The sequence below is a fragment of the Sturnus vulgaris genome, chromosome 19 (assembly GCF_052056855.1).
Source record: "Sturnus vulgaris isolate bStuVul1 chromosome 19, bStuVul1.hap1, whole genome shotgun sequence".
NCBI classification, from domain to species: Eukaryota; Metazoa; Chordata; class Aves; order Passeriformes; family Sturnidae; genus Sturnus; species Sturnus vulgaris.
The window spans coordinates 11,329,688-11,345,972 of NC_142261.1; the positions used below are offsets into that span (position 1 = coordinate 11,329,688).

Here is a 16,285-nt window from a genome sequence, read left to right on the forward strand (position 1 = left end):
TGTTAATGACCAGCAGCATGACACTGGGGATATCTGAGGCAGCTACTGGATTAGAGACATGAGATATCAATTTATTTAGCTGCTCTGGGGAACTCTGACCAATTTCAAGGACTGGCAGGTGAAGAAAGTGTCAGAAACACGATTCACATGATGATAGCAGCAGGGTTTGTAAGAAGCTGGGTGTTTCAGAGGGAGTTCATGTACCTGCTACTGCCTTAGGAGGGACAGGAGAAATGCTGCCTCTAATCCTGCCTACAAGCACTGATTTGTGATGCTCTTCAGCCTTTCCTCCTATCTTGGGCTACAGTGGAAAGATTTTGTTTGTTTGTTTAAATCTTTTCTTGGGTCTTTCCCAATTTTAGCCTGAACTCCAGATACTTGGCTCTTAAAATTCATTCTCCAGGGTGCTTCTGACTAATGCCAGGGTGCTATTGTGGGGTTTTACAGGAACTCTTGGGAACAGTCTTGCAGCACAGAGCTGTGGGCCAACACTACCAAAGCCCAGCTTTAGCTCTGCAGTGGTGTCTGTGCAAGGCAGGGTTTCAGCACAGACACACAGGAGAACTGTTTCTGTACAGATTGCACTGGGCAGTCCTGACTTTATGGACCACCCTGACTGAGGGCAACACAGATGAAAAGCATGTACACTTCAGAACTCTTCTGCAGGAATTTTCCCTCGTTTTGAAGTGCTTTTGTTCCATTAAATACTTACTTTCCTCTAAATCAGTTATTACAATTTGGGTTCATACCAAAAGGTTCAGCTGTTTCCCAAAACAATTACTTGGTCCAGGTAATGCAGAACTGGGAAGAAATTTAAATACAGAGGTTTGAAGAAATCAGAATCAGAACTGGGATCTGGATTCAAGCATCCTACTTAACAGATAATTGCAATGACTGAGGTAGAACATTCAGACTTAAATCCAAGCCCTCTAATATGCTTTGTCTGGGATATGGAAGGCATCTTCCTTTATTAGGTTACTTTCCTGCTCAACATTAACATTTCGTGCTTTGAAGGTTTATTGTGTTGGCTGGAGTTATACCTTTATATACACGCAGTCCCTATGGAATAGCCTGATCTCCTTTCATCATTATTAGTAATTCTAGGCTTGTCATTTCCTATTCATGCAGTCTGGACCTCACCACGTTGTTGCAGGATGGTTGATATGGTGCACAGGAAATGTTCTATTTTTTCAGGTCTCCACTGTTCCTAAGTATTCTTTTCAGGGGCTTCAGTTTTATTGCCATGAAGTCCATTTCCTACATGTAGTACAATTTACTAAATTACAAATAAACAAGGCACCAATAGAGAAGTCAGTGAAAGTTCACACTAAGAATAGAACTTGAAGAGAAAAGTTCAGTTATGTGACCTTCTTCAGGAGCTGGATACAAAATAGACCTGCTGTTTTTCCCTTTAATTTGCAGTCCAGGCAGAAAAGAACTTGAACAGTTCCCAGAGAAACCCAGGCCCTTCTGTTTGTTTCTATGAATCTTCCAGAAAAGCTTTATCTGTTGACATCCTGGCTATGCTGATATGGAAATGAAATTACTTGGCCTCCTCATTTCCCCCCTATATTGTCAGCTGATTTTTTCATAGATCTCCATCCCTGCAACGTTTAAAGATCTGCCAGCCATGAACAGAACTAAATGTTACAAATAGATACCTTTAAAATTAAAGGCCATTAAAGAAAATTAGGATCATCAAATGAAAAATCTAATGTATGTATCAGTCACTGCTTATTATTGCCCTTCAGAAACACGTCTGGGAAAGAAAAGTAATTTCACTGAAAATTTTTTGGTTTAAAAGGGTGAAATGGAGAGAAAGAATCATGTATCTCCAAATGCCTTGATGAAGCCAGACTACTGCTGGACACTTTCTGCCTAAGGTTAAATATTAGACACTCTCTCCCTGACATTCTTTTTTTATTTAGTCTAAAAGGCTTAATATTTAACTCAAAATACCTAACAACTGCGAATGCTAAGTGCTGAAAGTTGTTACATCCTCCAGCAGATACATAAAGCAGTGCTCAAACCCAGTGGGATATATTTAGAGATGTGTAGCCATCCCTGGACTCCGTGTTCCACTCGAGTGAAGAACCCGGTTGCTATGTTGTGAATTTCTGTGTGTTCTGAAGCAGAAGGCAGGGCCAGTGGTTCAGTGGGAATCTGATTCAAACAGGGTGTCTGCCTTGTACCTGCATAAGGAAATGTCCTTGATTTGATGCACTTTTATTTTGTCCCACATCAAGGTCTTAATTGGTTCAATCCTTTATCTGACATTAAGTCTGGATTTGGGATGGATTTCCAATTACAATGGGCCTCAAAATCCATGTTAAACTCAAAGTTATTTATTACTGGTTCCTGTTCAGAGTTTTACTGCAACTTCAATGGACACACACACATATCCATGAGAACCACTGCCATTTTATGACCTATTTCCAAGACTTTTTGTTGGAAAGGTATGATTAGAAAACGTTCCTAAGGATGTTCTGCTTTTAGAGGAGTTGTGTCTGAAGCACAAGAGTTGGTCCAGAAATGGCAAATAGCCAGGAAAAGCCACATCCCATTGGCTGCACCAATGGAACCAGGGCTGGTGATCCTTTTTTTCCTTTCCTTTCCTTTCCTTTCCTTTCCTTTCCTTTCCTTTCCTTTCCTTTCCTTTCCTTTCCTTTCCTTTCCTTTCCTTTCCTTTCCTTTCCTTTCCTTTCCTTTCCTTTCCTTTCCTTTCCTTTCCTTTCCTTTCCTTTCCTTTCCTTTCCTTTCCTTTCTTCCCTTTCCCTTCCTTTCCCCCGTTCCCTCTTCTCTTTTTTTCTTCTATCTCTTCTCTTACTTTTCTTTTCTCTTTTATTTTTCTTACCCTCTTTTTCCCTCCTTCCCCCCTTTTTCTCTCCTTCTTTGTGCTCCTACAGCAGGTCAGGGACCACCATAACGCATTTCCACGCCAAGCGACTTTAGCCGGCTCTCCGATTTTGGCGCTTCCTTTCGACCACGAGCACTTACGAGTCCGGGCCGCTGGGTTCCCCTGGGGGCCGCAGTGGATCCGGAGCGCTGAGGGCCCGGCCCGGCCATGGCGATCCCCCGGCCATGGCGATCCCCCGGCCATGGCGATCCCCGGCCATGGCGATCCCCGGCCATGGCGATCCCCCGGCCATGGCGATCCCCGGCCATGGCGATCCCCCGGCCATGGCGATCCCCCGGCCATGGCGATCCCCGGCCATGGCGATCCCCCGGCCATGGCGATCCCCCGGCCATGGCGATCCCCGGCCATGGCGATCCCCGGCGCTGAGGGCACCGCGGGCCCGGCCGGGACCGTCCCGCCAAAACCCGTGAGGGGAGCGGGGCGTGCCCGTCGGGGCCGCCCGGGCCAAAGTCCAGGGGCCCGCCGAGCGCCTGAGGGGCCGCGCGCGCTCGCCCTCCGCCATGGCGGCAGAGCTGGAGTCGCTGGAGTCGTGCCTGGAGCGGCACATCCCGCCCGGGGAACTCGCCGAGGTGAAGCGGATCCTCTATGGGGGCGAGGCCAGGTGCGCCAGCAGGACGGGCTCGCCCCCCGCTCCCTGCGGGTTTCCGTCCCTCCTCTCCCCCGGCCCCGCGGCCGGGCAGTGAGGGGAAGGAGTCAGTGTGAGGGCGGGTGTGCAAGACACAGAGCTGGGCTGAGGGGAAAAGGCAAAGTGAGGCTTGTGGTGGTGCAGTGAGGTGACTGGGGTGTTCTGGAGGTGACCCAGGCGTGGGGAGCAGGGCAGTTTGAGAAGGTGACGGACACGGCTGGAAAACCTGACATCACTGGGAATAGTGATACCGGGGTGATGGAGCCTGAAAAGTAAGGATTAAACTTGAGGAAAATATATTGGAGGCAAAGCGTTTATAATCCAGGTATGGCAGGTGGAAGTTTGTGCAAATGTGCTTGATTTGTGCAGCAAGGTGTTAGTGTCTGGGAATGACAGAGATGGGTGATGTGGAGGTGAAATGTGAGATCAGCTCATGAGCTGGTCACCGCCTGTCCCTTGGCTCACGGGTGAATGTTGGGCCGTGGGAGCTTGGGTCTCTGCAGGGTTACAGAATTGTCATCCCCTTGGTCCATTGCATTCAGAGCATAAAAGGAGAACATCTCATCTTGAAATGTCTTTGTTTCCTGTTCAATCCAGAAAACTTGATTTGCCAACTGCTGCACTGTCAGCAGCTCAGGAAAAAGACTTTGAACTGCAGGGCTATGGATTTGAAGCTGCTCCAGAGCAGTTGAGAAGGCCACGTATTGTTCGAGTGGGACTGATACAGAATAAAATTCCTCTTCCCACAGACACGGCAGTGGCAGTCCAGGTACACAAACTGGGACTGGGGCTGTTTCTAACTCCTCTTCTGCTGGATTGAGACATAACATAGTTCAGTTGTTGATTTTAGGAACTGTATCATGAAATGTCTAATGATTGTCTGGCAGTACAGAACCCATCACTACTGCAGCAGAGCATCCTGCAAGATACTTGAATGATACATTTGGTTTTATTGTTTCTCTTGTGTTTACCTAGCATACCCAAACTGCTTGCAGTTTTTTCAAAGCTAAATATTTAGTAGCTCATTTTGTACATGAAAATCCTTTGCCTCCAAGATGAAACACAAAATCATTTCCACGGAATCAAAAGGGATGGCAACCAGTGGAAACCACAGGTGCAGTTCTTGTTTTAATTGAGAAATGTTCCATTACAGGAAAATCCATTAGAGGAAACAGATTAATAAAGCTGTGTTCATTATTCTTTGTACAGCAGTGAGTGAAATCTTATTACAAGATAACATGGTTTAGTGGTGACTTGGCAGTGCTGGGTTAATGGTTGGACTTGGTTGATGATCTTAGAGGTCTATTCCAACATTAATGATTCTGAAACCATCATCTCTTAACATCTTGGACACAACAGCACTGAAGTGACAAATATATATAGAAATATGACAAATATATATAGAAATACATATTTCTATATGTATCTAGAAATACTCCTGAGAGTAGCTTTAAAAAGGGGAAAGAAAATACTGCATTTATAAAATCTCCTGGAGTAGTAGTTTTGTACAGTGACAGGACAGAACATTTCTGAAGTAGTTTGTTTTGGAAAGATTACCTATCACAGATACAAGTCATTAATTCAGTAAATGGATCAAGTTTGTGGATTCTTTATAACAGCTGTTGAATAAAGTACCAGATATATCAATGATTTTACTTTATGAATAACTAGTTAACTATTTCTGTAAATCAATATACAATTCTTGGTTTCACAGGTCACTGCAGTCTTATCTTTATTTATTTGTTTTTGACACCTAAGATTGGCAATGCAAAGTACTCCACCTATGCTTATCTTCAGGTAGAATATTCTAGAAAACTAATTAATAAATACTTTGATGATTTTTCTTGGTAATAATTACTTAGCTCTTAGGACAGAGGGCTTAACATCATCCTGTAGGTTGTTTACAATGAGCAGCAAAATTATAGTTTTTGTTGATTCTGTTTAAACTTTCAGCATTTTGCAAGTCAGGCAGCAGTGAGTTTCCAGCTAGATAAACCTTGCAGCCATGGAATTAGAATCCCATTGGAATGCATTCTCTATTTTCAGCATCTAAATGCTTTTAAAAATCTATATCTGACTCTATTATCAGTGTTCAGGAATGATACCTCGAGTTACTCCCCCTGAAAGCAATGGCACTAAGTATAGAACAAGATAAACTCCATGTGAACAGAGGTTGTAAAAGCAGGCAGTTAACGCAGAGGCGAGTTAGGACATGTGGCTCTGTTAATGCTGTGACATTTCTCACCATCAGGTGGCTGCTCTGCACAGACGCATCGAGGAGATGGTGGGAGTGGCTGCCATGTGTGGGGTCAACATTGTGTGTTTCCAGGAGGCTTGGAGTGAGTATTTTCTGTGGTTCCCTGTAGGCTGTCAGAAGTCAAGTGCTTTCTATTTTAACAGGTGTCCTGTACTAGGTCTTGTCAGTAAACAGTAGAAATCTTCCAAGATACACCAATTGACTGCAGTGATTTGCTTCCCAAAGGAAAAACCAAAGAGTCTGAGCTAGCAGAACTGTATGGAAGAGATATGAGGGGTCTCTTGTATTGATGATTGTCATATGATATTTAGAGCTCCTTCATGGCATCCTTTATGACCCTTTCCTCATTTCTTTTCTCCTAAAACTTTGGGGTTTTTTTCTAGACAGGTATTAAAATTTAAAAATCTGTTTTTCATTAACATGAGGTGTTTGAGGCTTAATAGAAGCAAACACCTTCACTTTCATGGGCAAGTGAGGGCCCATGAAATATTTGTGAGAACAGATTATTCACAGTGTACACTAGTGGCTGGGGTCTACTGTCTTTTTACCCCTGCTGAGACTTGCATTAAGGGTATCCATTCTCTTCTGGCTTCCCCTGTGTGAGCTCAAAGCTCCTTGTCCTGGCTAAAATATTTTTAAATAGCTTTTGCCTTTAAACGAGGAAAACAATTGAATGATTCTTATTTGTGTAATTTTTTTTTTTCATGCAAATAACATGTATTTCTTGAGTGACGTGAACGTTTTTGTACATTTTGCCTTGCTTTGATGTTTTCCAGCCATGCCCTTTGCTTTTTGTACAAGAGAGAAACTTCCTTGGACTGAATTCGCTGAGTCAGCAGAGGATGGGCCAACAACAAAATTCTGTCAAGAGGTAAAAAACCAACCAAGCAAAAAGAAAAGACCAACCGACATAATTGGAAGGAAAAGACGATATTCCAGTGAACTGGCAGGGAGAATTTGCTGTATTTCTCACTTGTACCTGTGTTATTTAACATTTCTAGTCAACATGTAATGCTGTTTTACCTTTTCTTTTAATTAACTGTTTTCAGCTGCCTGTGGTGTCTGTCATGGGGTACTGCAGGCTGGTGTATAACAGAGGAATTGTGTTCATTTGTGCAGCTTGCAAAGAAGTACAATATGGTTGTGGTGTCTCCAATCCTGGAGCGAGATGAACTGCATGGTGGGATTCTGTGGAATACTGCAGTGGTCATTTCTAATTCTGGAGCACTCCTTGGAAAAAGTAGGAAAAATCATATTCCAAGGGTTGGAGATTTCAATGAGGTAAGATGCAGTATTGTGACAATCAAGTTAGTCTTACCATGCAGCTCTTGTTTTTGCCAGCATGTGTTGTGTCAGAGTCACAGTGGCAGGAAATGCAATGTATTTCTAGAAAATGTGATTTACTTACTGTCGAATCAGTTTTTCTGAGATTAAATGATAGTAAGTTAATTTATCAGGAAGGAATGATAAATGATGAGTCTTAAAGGAAAAATAACATTGAATCTTGTTAGGTACTCTTCCTTGGCCCAGTGAGACTTCAGAAGTGTCAAATATCCTTTAAAAGAATTGTTTAAGTTACAGCTGTGTTATGTTTGTTGTGCATGATTGGCTTGGGTAGTTCTGTCATGTGTGCACGTTGAACTCGCTTTAATTTGCAGGGCAATTGTTTCATGGTGCTAGCATGAACATTACTTACAGCCTTTCTGTGTTTCTCTGTGAGGTTGTCTTGGAAATGACAGCTCTTTTGCTTGTGTTTATTCGAGCAGAATCCCTTAATTCATTGTGCCTCTGACTGAATTGCTGGTTTATGGCATCCTCTGTTTACTAATCACATTATTGCAGCTGAAGCCCCCAGCAGGTTTTGGGCCATCCTCCAGAATCAGAAACTGAACTGGCAGTAAAGGCAATGACTGGTAGATCTGAAATGTGTTTATCCATCCATAGAATTATCACAAGCAGAAAGATCAGGATTAAAAATTAACCGAAGTCTAAAAATACATTGTCTTTCCTAACTAAATCTCTCCTTGTCAGCTAAAGTGAGTAATTAACAGAGGCATTTCTCCTAAGCACTGAAGGCTGCTGTATACCTGCAGTTGCTTTTGTTCCCTGCCTACTGCAGTCATCAGACTGAGGCTTCAGAACTAAAGTGCTTTTTTATTAATGTAAAAAGTTCTTTTGGGTCTTAAAACTTTGTATTTAAAGACCTCCTGAAGTTTTGACCTTGCTGCCAGACCTGATCAGGCTGGTTTGAGTTTCTCCAGAGGAGGCTGTAATAGAGTTCTACACAATGCATTTCTGGCACAGTCTGTCAGTCACCAGTCTTATCTTGTATTTTTAACAATTATTTTGATACTTTTTATCCAAAAAATTTAGTCATAATCCTTTAGCTAGCAAAAGTGGTAACAAATCCATTGGTTACTTTACACATTTTTAACTTTGTTGCTTATGTAATCCAACAAAAAATAAATTCCTGTTGCTTGTGCTAAAGTATGTCTTTCAATTTTCCTGACAGTGTTTAGTGGAGAATCAACAGATTCCAAGAAACTCATTGTTTCCAGCTATGAAATTGTAATGAGAGACACCTAAAAAAAGAAAGTATTTTTACTTTCTCATGTGAGGTATAAATAAAGTTTCATTAAGAGTTTTGCATAGTTGCTAAAATAAGTTAGTTCTTAAAATCCTAAATGCTAGAATTACTACAAAATAATCTGTTTATAGCTTCCAGATATACTATAATGGTCTGGCATTTCTTGTATCTATCTTGTTACAGAACCAGTAGTGTTTACCCAAGACAGCACTGTCTTCAGCTGGCTTTGTTAGCAAAGCATTAAGTCCACTCTTCTGAGCTGAACAATTCTGATAAAGCAACTTCAGAAACCACCCAGGCTACAGGAAAGGATTATATTCATCTGTGTTACTTTAATGTTGTTTTCTTTATCAACAAAGTTAAACCTCAAGGAAATATCGAATTTGAAATTATTTCTTGTGGGTTTTCTCCGTAGGGCAGATGGGAAAGGAGCCTTGTTAAAATCATGTCCATTGAATCAGTAAGAACTAAATGGAAAGGGCAGAGAGATTGGTCTGTGGCCTATTCAGCCATGTGTGGGAGGCCAAATAAACAAAAATCAATCCTTCTTGAGACATCACAGTTTATTGCTGTGGAGAGGATTGTGACCTCTGGTGTGAAATAAAGAAATAGGAACTGATGAATTCCCTGAAGCAACAGCATTCTTGTTTTTCTTCTCCTATTGTAAAAAAAGAAACTGAGAATAGGAGAAAAAATGGAAATACATTCATTCAGCAGAATTGTTTTGAAAAAGGCTTATGTGAGCACCCACCATGTGGTCTGCTGTCTACAGACATGAAAGGAGATCAGATCAGTACCCAAGGGACTGTAATTTCATGAGACCTGATAATAAATAAGAAACATGAGATGATTCTTTTCGTGGACATACTGAACCTGTAGCCCTTGGTTTCAGAAGGTGACCCTCCTGTACCACACTTACAGGAGGCCCGGGTTTGTTCCCCAACTGTACCTGCTTGCTTTAGGCCTCAGGTGTTTCTACTTCCTTCAGGATCAATGGCAGTGGTGGTTACAAGGAACAGATAATTTCAGTAAAGAGGGGTCTGCTTTGCAGCACACCTTCCTTCCCTGGTGTCCCCTTGTGTGCATTGGTGCATTGTATCCCTTGCTCTTCTGTCTCAGACTGACACCTAAGGATACTGTCAGGAATCAGCCTGGCCACTGCAACTTCTGTACTCCCTTGGCATCTCAGAATTATATAAGGACTGTTGGGTGCCATGTTTTGTCTCCTTATCTGTGGGTCTTTATCACTGTCTTTGTCCCTGCCCAAACCTGGTGATGGTACTTTCAGAAAGCAGCACATTTTGGAAGTGCACTGCCTGCTGCATAAAAAAAGTTCTTTTGCTTGAAAGCAGGTATAAATAAGAGTGTAATTTCAGTGAATGCACACTCCTGCTGCTGCCTTGGCATTTCTGTATTCATCTTTTCTACTGTCTAAGTGATTTTGTAAATCTCATCATATTATCCTCAGCCTTCCATCTACGGATTAAAAAGCTTTTTTAGCTTTTTTTTTTTTTTAAAAAAAAAGCTTTTTTATAGCTTTTAGTTGGAAGTACTTCTTTGCCCTTTTTTGGAAGTCTGCCTTTGTGGGTTTTGTTGGTTGGTTGGGTTTTTTGTTTGTTTGTTTTTCCTTTTGTTTGTTTGTAGTCTACTTACTACATGGAAGGAAACACAGGACACACAGTGTTTCAGACACAGTTTGGGACAATTGCTGTGAACATCTGCTATGGGCGCCACCACCCTTTGAACTGGCTCATGTATAGCATGAATGGGGCAGAGATCATCTTTAACCCTTCAGCCACTATTGGGACACTCAGGTAAAATACAAACTGATCGATGCCATTGCTCCCTTTCTGGATTAACTGAACCTCTGAGCCCCTCACTGGGGCCTAAAAGGCACTTTGCTGAGGTCTAGGAAGTGCAGTCTCCTTGTTTTGCCTTCACAAAGGAGCCTGCATTCTCCTCCACTAGGAATTTTGGGTTCCCAGTCTCCTCCCAGTAACTGATTCTCTTTCAGAACTTTAATGTACATGAGCAGGTCTCCTGTCTGATACAGCATTAACCAGCATCCAGCTGGTGTTCTGAAAACTGAGAGTTTATTTAGATTTTTTAATGTAATATTTTTTCTGTATAATAGATAGTAGTCATGTTCAGTCTTATTTTACCAGCTTGCATTGTCTACCCAGGAGTGTGGTATGAAATTGCAGTTTTCAGAAGCTGAGATAGCCTTTTCTAGACACGTTTTTTTTTAAACTGATGGCAGTTTTATTATTATCAGGCCTCTTGAACCAGACTGGACCAACATAAACTGTCCCTGGAGATTAATCTTCTGCAGATTAACATTAATTGCACCCTACTGACTTGATTTCCTAGAAGCTAACTTTGGCTTCTTTGACAGAAAATGTGCAGTGTGAGGCAGTGAAATGCAGATTTAGCACTGAAGTGTATGGTGAGTGCCTGCTGTGTCTCTGTGTGTTGCAGCGAGGCGCTGTGGCCCATCGAAGCCCGAAACGCTGCCATAGCCAATCACTGCTTCACGTGTCCCATCAACAGAGTCGGAACGGTTCGTGTCCTCATTGTCTCCTCTCTCTCCATCATCAGGGCTTGGGGATGGGTTTGCTCAAGGCAGGGCCTGATAGCACTGGAGTGCATGGGTTCCTCTGCTGTCTAACCACTCTGCTGGGGTTTATGGTGTGGTTTGAAGGTGAGCAGTGATGAAGAGATTGAGAGCTGCCTCTGTTGCTGGCAGCCTATTTGTTGGTTGCAGCTGCTTCCTGTTCTTGAATCTTTGTAATAGGCACCCCCCCTTTTCCTAACTCTCCCACTTTATCTGGTGAAATCAATATTCTTTTAGCCAAAATGACTGAAAATTTAATATATCCTGGAGTCAATGGTACACAACTTGTGGCTGTTGTACAGATACTACCTCTTTCTGGACTGTAACATTCTATAATGAAATTTGATAGTGCATGCAATAGGTCATTATTACCTTCAGATGAGTCCAATTACACTACATGTATATTTTTAAAATTAGATTCCCTGCAAAAATCCAGACTTGTCCTTGCTGCTACGTGAATATGTTTGCCTTTTTTTGTGATCCAAAAAGATATGTTTGGTTAAATATCTCCTCTCTTGCCTCTTTTAACTTGTGAAATGGATACAAGGCATGTTCCCCAAAGTGTATGAACAACAGGCAGTGATACAAAAAGACCTTGTGTCCTATGCTATCCATCACAGAAACTAGGCCTCTCTGATGAGTCCCTTTAGACAGTGCTGATCGTGTGCCAGAACAAAATGTTTGTTGATTTATAGAAACTTGCAAAATATGATAGACTAGCAAGGATTTCTTGAATGAAACGGAATTATACTGCCACCTATGGATTCCTCTTGTTTCGCAGGAATACTACAAAAACGCTTTTACTTCTGGAGATGGTGGAAAAGGTACGTTCAGAAAAACATTCAGTACCAGTTCCCAGATTTGCTGGAAGTTAGAGGACGATCAGTGAGGAGTATGAGAATTTCTTGTATGTACATATATGTTGAAACAGAGTAATTTGTGCTGTGAAAACCATGGCTGCTTGTGGCTCCATCCAGAGTGGCTGTGAGCCGTTTTTAGCCAGTTTTGGAGCTAAGTGTTCTTAGCAGCTGCATGAAGAAGGTCAGTGATATCCATTGCTTAGTAGTACAACAGATGGGATTGATTTTTGGCACAATTCAAGAGTTGTGCAATATGAAATAACATCTTTCCTGTGCCTCAAATCCCAGTATTTTTACCTCTGACCTTTTATTGAAAATAGAATGGGTGCATCTCTGTCAGCTGTTTTGAAAATGGATGATTTGACAATTAAAATTCATTTAAATGCTAAGTAAAAAGTAAAGAAAGCAAAGCCTTTAGTCCAGAGACTTAATAATGGGAAAGCATAATGGTACATTATTTGAAAGGCAATGCAGTGAGATTTTCCTGATAATATGATAGTGTACTGTGCATGAAAATGATAACTGGCCAAAACTGCAGTTATTTTAGGAACATGCTGCGACTTCTCAAGATGATTATCTGCCTAAAGGACAGTGAGTCCCCAAGAAATGGGAGTCAGGTTTTCTGGGGCACTGCATGTGAAGTTGCACACCTATTTGCAGATGGCAATAGATGCTTTTGAACAATGTCTTTAAGCACACCATGAGCTGGGCCATTTCTACGGCTCGAGTTACGTGGCTGCACCAGACGGCAGCAGGACCCCGGGGCTCTCCCGCACTCAGGATGGGCTGCTGGTGGCAGAGATGGACCTCAACCTCTGCAGGCAAGTCAGTGACAAATGGAATTTTAAGGTAAGCCTAGCTGTAAAGAAAACACAACATTACAACAAACAAGCTTTGGCAATGATTCTGTGATGTTACAGTAGTTAAAAGGCAGCCTTTTTTTTTGTTTGTTTGTTTAATTTTTTAAAGCAGTTCAGCGCTTAAATTGTTGAAGTAATTTAACAGGATCTTATGGAGGCCAAAAGCATAAATAGATTTGTAAAAGGAGTAGCTAAATTCAGGGAAGCTGTGCCAGTAGCTTTCAAATGAAAACCTCAGCCTCAGGACCTCAACGTGGATTGCCAGCAGCTCTGAGGATTGCTGGGGAAGAGTTTGTGCTTTCCTTATGCAATGAAGGCAGGTATTTGTGGCTGAGCTGAGCCAGGCATTAGATCTCTCTAACATGGTACTAATATATATTCTTAAAGGCCTTAATTGTCAGTTTTGGTGACATTTAGAAAAAACTCAAACCCACAAACTTCTGAGAACTTTCTGAAGGTAAAATTGTTGTGATGGTGACTTACTGAATTTGTGGATATGTTGAAACTACAGAGAAAGAACTGTGTACTGTATATATTCATCTCTGAAGCATCTTAACACACTTTTGAATTTATCTAAATCACATTAAGATAGCTGCCAGCCACTCCATATGGCTTTAACAAACCTTATTTATTACTATTTTTTTTAATATTCTGAGGTAAAGCTAATTTGGTTCATCTTTCCAGAGGCATAATTGGATTTAATTTGTCCAGCAGCAGTGCTGGTTGAAGAAATGGCTGCCTCAGCATAGCAGCTTGCTAACCCTTCAGCTGTGTCACTACAAGCTATGTGGGGTGCTATATTATACACTGATTTAGTGGAGTCACCAGATTGATTTTTTTTTTCCTAAACAAATGACACTCTAGCTCCTTTTTTAGTCTGATCAAGTTTACAATAGCACTGCAAAGATCCTGTTGGAACAAAAAAAGAAGTGGCAACTTTGGAAATAGGCTTTGCTGATGGAAGAAAACATCTTGCTTGCTTCTGTGGAGACAGTTCTTTTGTTCCAGTCCTCAGTTCTGCTAAAGACTAAACTTTTTCCTAGTCACTCTTAAGATCAGCATGATTTGAATCTTAACAAAATAGACCAGAACACCTGGCTAGCTGTACAATATATGTACAATATATGTACAATATATGTTCTTCAGTGATCACCTAGTATTTAAAATAGGTAATCATTTGCAAGGAGTGTCAATTTGAACATCATGCTACTGCAAGCAGACATGCATTTTATAGAGCTGGTTTGTTTGCCTGTTGTGCATTACAGTATGGTGCAATATTCAATATTTTGATGTCAGTTTGACATGAAAATAAAAAGTCTCTGTGGATTTGAATTACTGAGTAAGCTTTCTAATTAAAAAAACAGTAATTTCTTATCTAGAGCTTAATTTCTTTGCTAGTATTGCTAATCCATATAGAGGGACTAAAACCAAGAAGTAATTTCAGGTCATCTTCTGGAACAGAACTGCATTTGTTATTTTACAGATGCCTGTGGTAGGCATGTGGCTGTTGCCATAATGGAATTAAGCTGTGCTTAGTTTAAGTCAGGCAGGCATTTAGTTTTGCTTTGCCACCAGAGTCTGAGGCCCTTAGTGCAGAGTAGAGAAGCTTGGTGTGTGAGGAAGCACATGGAGCATTGCTTCTACCAGCTTAGGGGGGCTATCTGAACAAAAGCTATTGTATAGATCAGGAAAAACAAACAGTAAAAGCAAAACACTGCCCTTTGGCTGATCTGTGTAGAATTGTGTATTTTTTGTTGTCTTCAAGTCCTGTGCTTTCAGCACTTTCATTTCACGTTGATGGTGTGGAGTGCTGTTGTTGGGTTCTGGTGCATAAGGCACAGCTGTGGTTTTGTTTATGTGCCAGGGGAGAGTGGTTTCCTTTTCCTCTCACTTGTGGCCAAGACAGAGGTAGTTCTGAGAGGAATGAGCAAGAGTGGTCACAGGTTACCCACTGCAGACAACCTTTAACAGCAAGTGGGAACCTATTTAACCTGCTCTGCTATCTGCAGTGTGCACCCAGTGATGCCTGAAAGGGACATTCAGTAGAATGTCTTTGCTAAACTTTGAGCAGCAAAGGGGTTAAACAAATTAAATACAGATGTAATTTGCCCCTCCCAGAGCCAGTGCAGTGGGCTGTGCACTTCAGAAAGGATGACAGCACTACGTCAGGTTCTGCATTGCAACACTTCCAGCACTTGCTCAGTTGTCCAAACCATTGATATTTCGTATTAACAGGTGAAGTGAGAGTAGCCCCAGCTCTGTCAGTGGCATAAATGCAAACTTACTGCTGGCAGCAGAGCTCTTTGGTTCTCAAGGATGTGACATGAAGCCTTAATTTACAGAGACGCTCCTTTGCCTTCACTGACATAACTTAAAAAATTCTTGATGCATAAGAAAGCAAGTCCACCTTTCCACATTGACCTTTCAGCTATCCAGAGTAGCTGTAATAAGTAGTAAGTCACCAGACATGACTGTCAGTGAAGGAGAGCTGCAAAGCAGGAACGTGTTCATTTAAAAGTTTGACTTTTCAGGCTGGAACTATGCTGCTTCTTCAGCTAGAAATACAGTCCTAAGCAACATAATGCAAGTTCTTTTATGAAAAATAGTTTGTGTTAAGGCACTAGAGATGTTGAATTTTGAGGGAATTATTGTTTTGATGTTTGGGACAATTAAATCATATATTGTCATAGAAAAAAACAATCCGTGGATATAAATATTTTCTACTGAAGTACTTTTGTAGCTTACTGAAAGAACTGAAGCTTTGATTTTTCTTTTCCAGATGACTGGTAGATATGAAATGTATGCAGAAAGGCTCGCTGAAGCAATCCAGCCTTTCTTTATACCCAATATCATCAAAGAGTAAGAGAGAGCATCTCATTGACTCAAATGTTACAAGACAAATTCAAAGCTACTGTTGGATGATAGCTTTACTGTGAATCACAAGCTGCTCTTTTAATGTTGTCAGTTTAATTTCATGTAACCAATTTTAAATAATAAGATTCAAAACTGCATTACATAAAATAATTGAAAATGGCTGCAATGTTTGTTATTTACAGTAATGAGTCCGAAGTTTTTTCCTTACTAGAAATACATCCAGTATTTTCCTAGAGTAGAAACCACATGTGGTGTACTGTGATACAGTTGATAGGATGAGTTCAGAGGACATGACAATTTTTACCTAAACTTTGCATTGTATGTCTGTTTCTGCTTTCCAGTTTTCATCCTCTGCCCAAATGCATAATTTAGGGAGAAAGGAGGAAGAAATTGTTTTCATCTGGGTTGTTTTCTTTTTCTGTTTACAAACTACTTGATGCAGTTCTGTTGCAGCTGAGTAATATTCCAGACATCCCAGTTCTCTGAAGGTCAGTGAGTGCTCTACAGCAAGACCAGTTTGGTTCTGCTGCCTTTTACACAACCACAGCTGGAGCAGTCTTTGCTGGGCCCCTTCAAGGTGAGAAGTTATGCTCAGAGAGGTGCTTTGGTGTCTTCCAAAGCTCAGAGCCCTTATGGGAAGCAGAAATAGAGAACCTGGCCAGTGCACAGGCAAGGCTGGGGCAGCTGAATG

The 16,285-nt window shown here is 41.4% G+C and overlaps 1 protein-coding gene across 2 annotated transcripts; it reads left to right on the forward strand.

Annotated features, from left to right (window-relative positions):
• The first annotated feature begins 3,360 nt into the window (after positions 1 to 3,360).
• Positions 3,361 to 15,753, forward strand: UPB1 (beta-ureidopropionase 1). 2 transcript variants are annotated; one of them, XM_014894708.2, is made up of 10 exons: positions 3,363 to 3,518; positions 4,140 to 4,311; positions 5,794 to 5,881; positions 6,576 to 6,670; positions 6,919 to 7,080; positions 10,031 to 10,200; positions 10,865 to 10,946; positions 11,782 to 11,824; positions 12,555 to 12,709; positions 15,500 to 15,753. In XM_014894708.2, exons 1-10 carry the CDS (start codon positions 3,418 to 3,420, stop codon positions 15,581 to 15,583), a joined length of 1,152 nt encoding a protein of 383 aa, XP_014750194.1. In that variant the 5' UTR covers positions 3,363 to 3,417; the 3' UTR covers positions 15,584 to 15,753. The 2 variants fall into 2 exon arrangements, with proteins under 2 accessions (XP_088032006.1, XP_014750194.1); XM_088175880.1 differs by lacking the exon at positions 10,865 to 10,946 and having other exon boundaries at positions 3,361 to 3,518.
• Positions 15,754 to 16,285: the final 532 nt, after the last annotated feature.

Excerpts from the sequence above, each read along its gene's own strand:
- UPB1 (XM_014894708.2), top strand. The coding sequence starts at position 3,418 with ATGGCGGCAGAGCTGGAGTCGCTGGAGTCGTGCCTGGAGCGGCACATC. Across the intron at positions 3,519-4,139 it reads CTCTATGGGGGCGAGGCCAG|AAAACTTGATTTGCCAACTG; the intron begins GTGCGCCAGCAG and ends TGTTCAATCCAG. Across the intron at positions 12,710-15,499 it reads GTGACAAATGGAATTTTAAG|ATGACTGGTAGATATGAAAT; the intron begins GTAAGCCTAGCT and ends TTTCTTTTCCAG.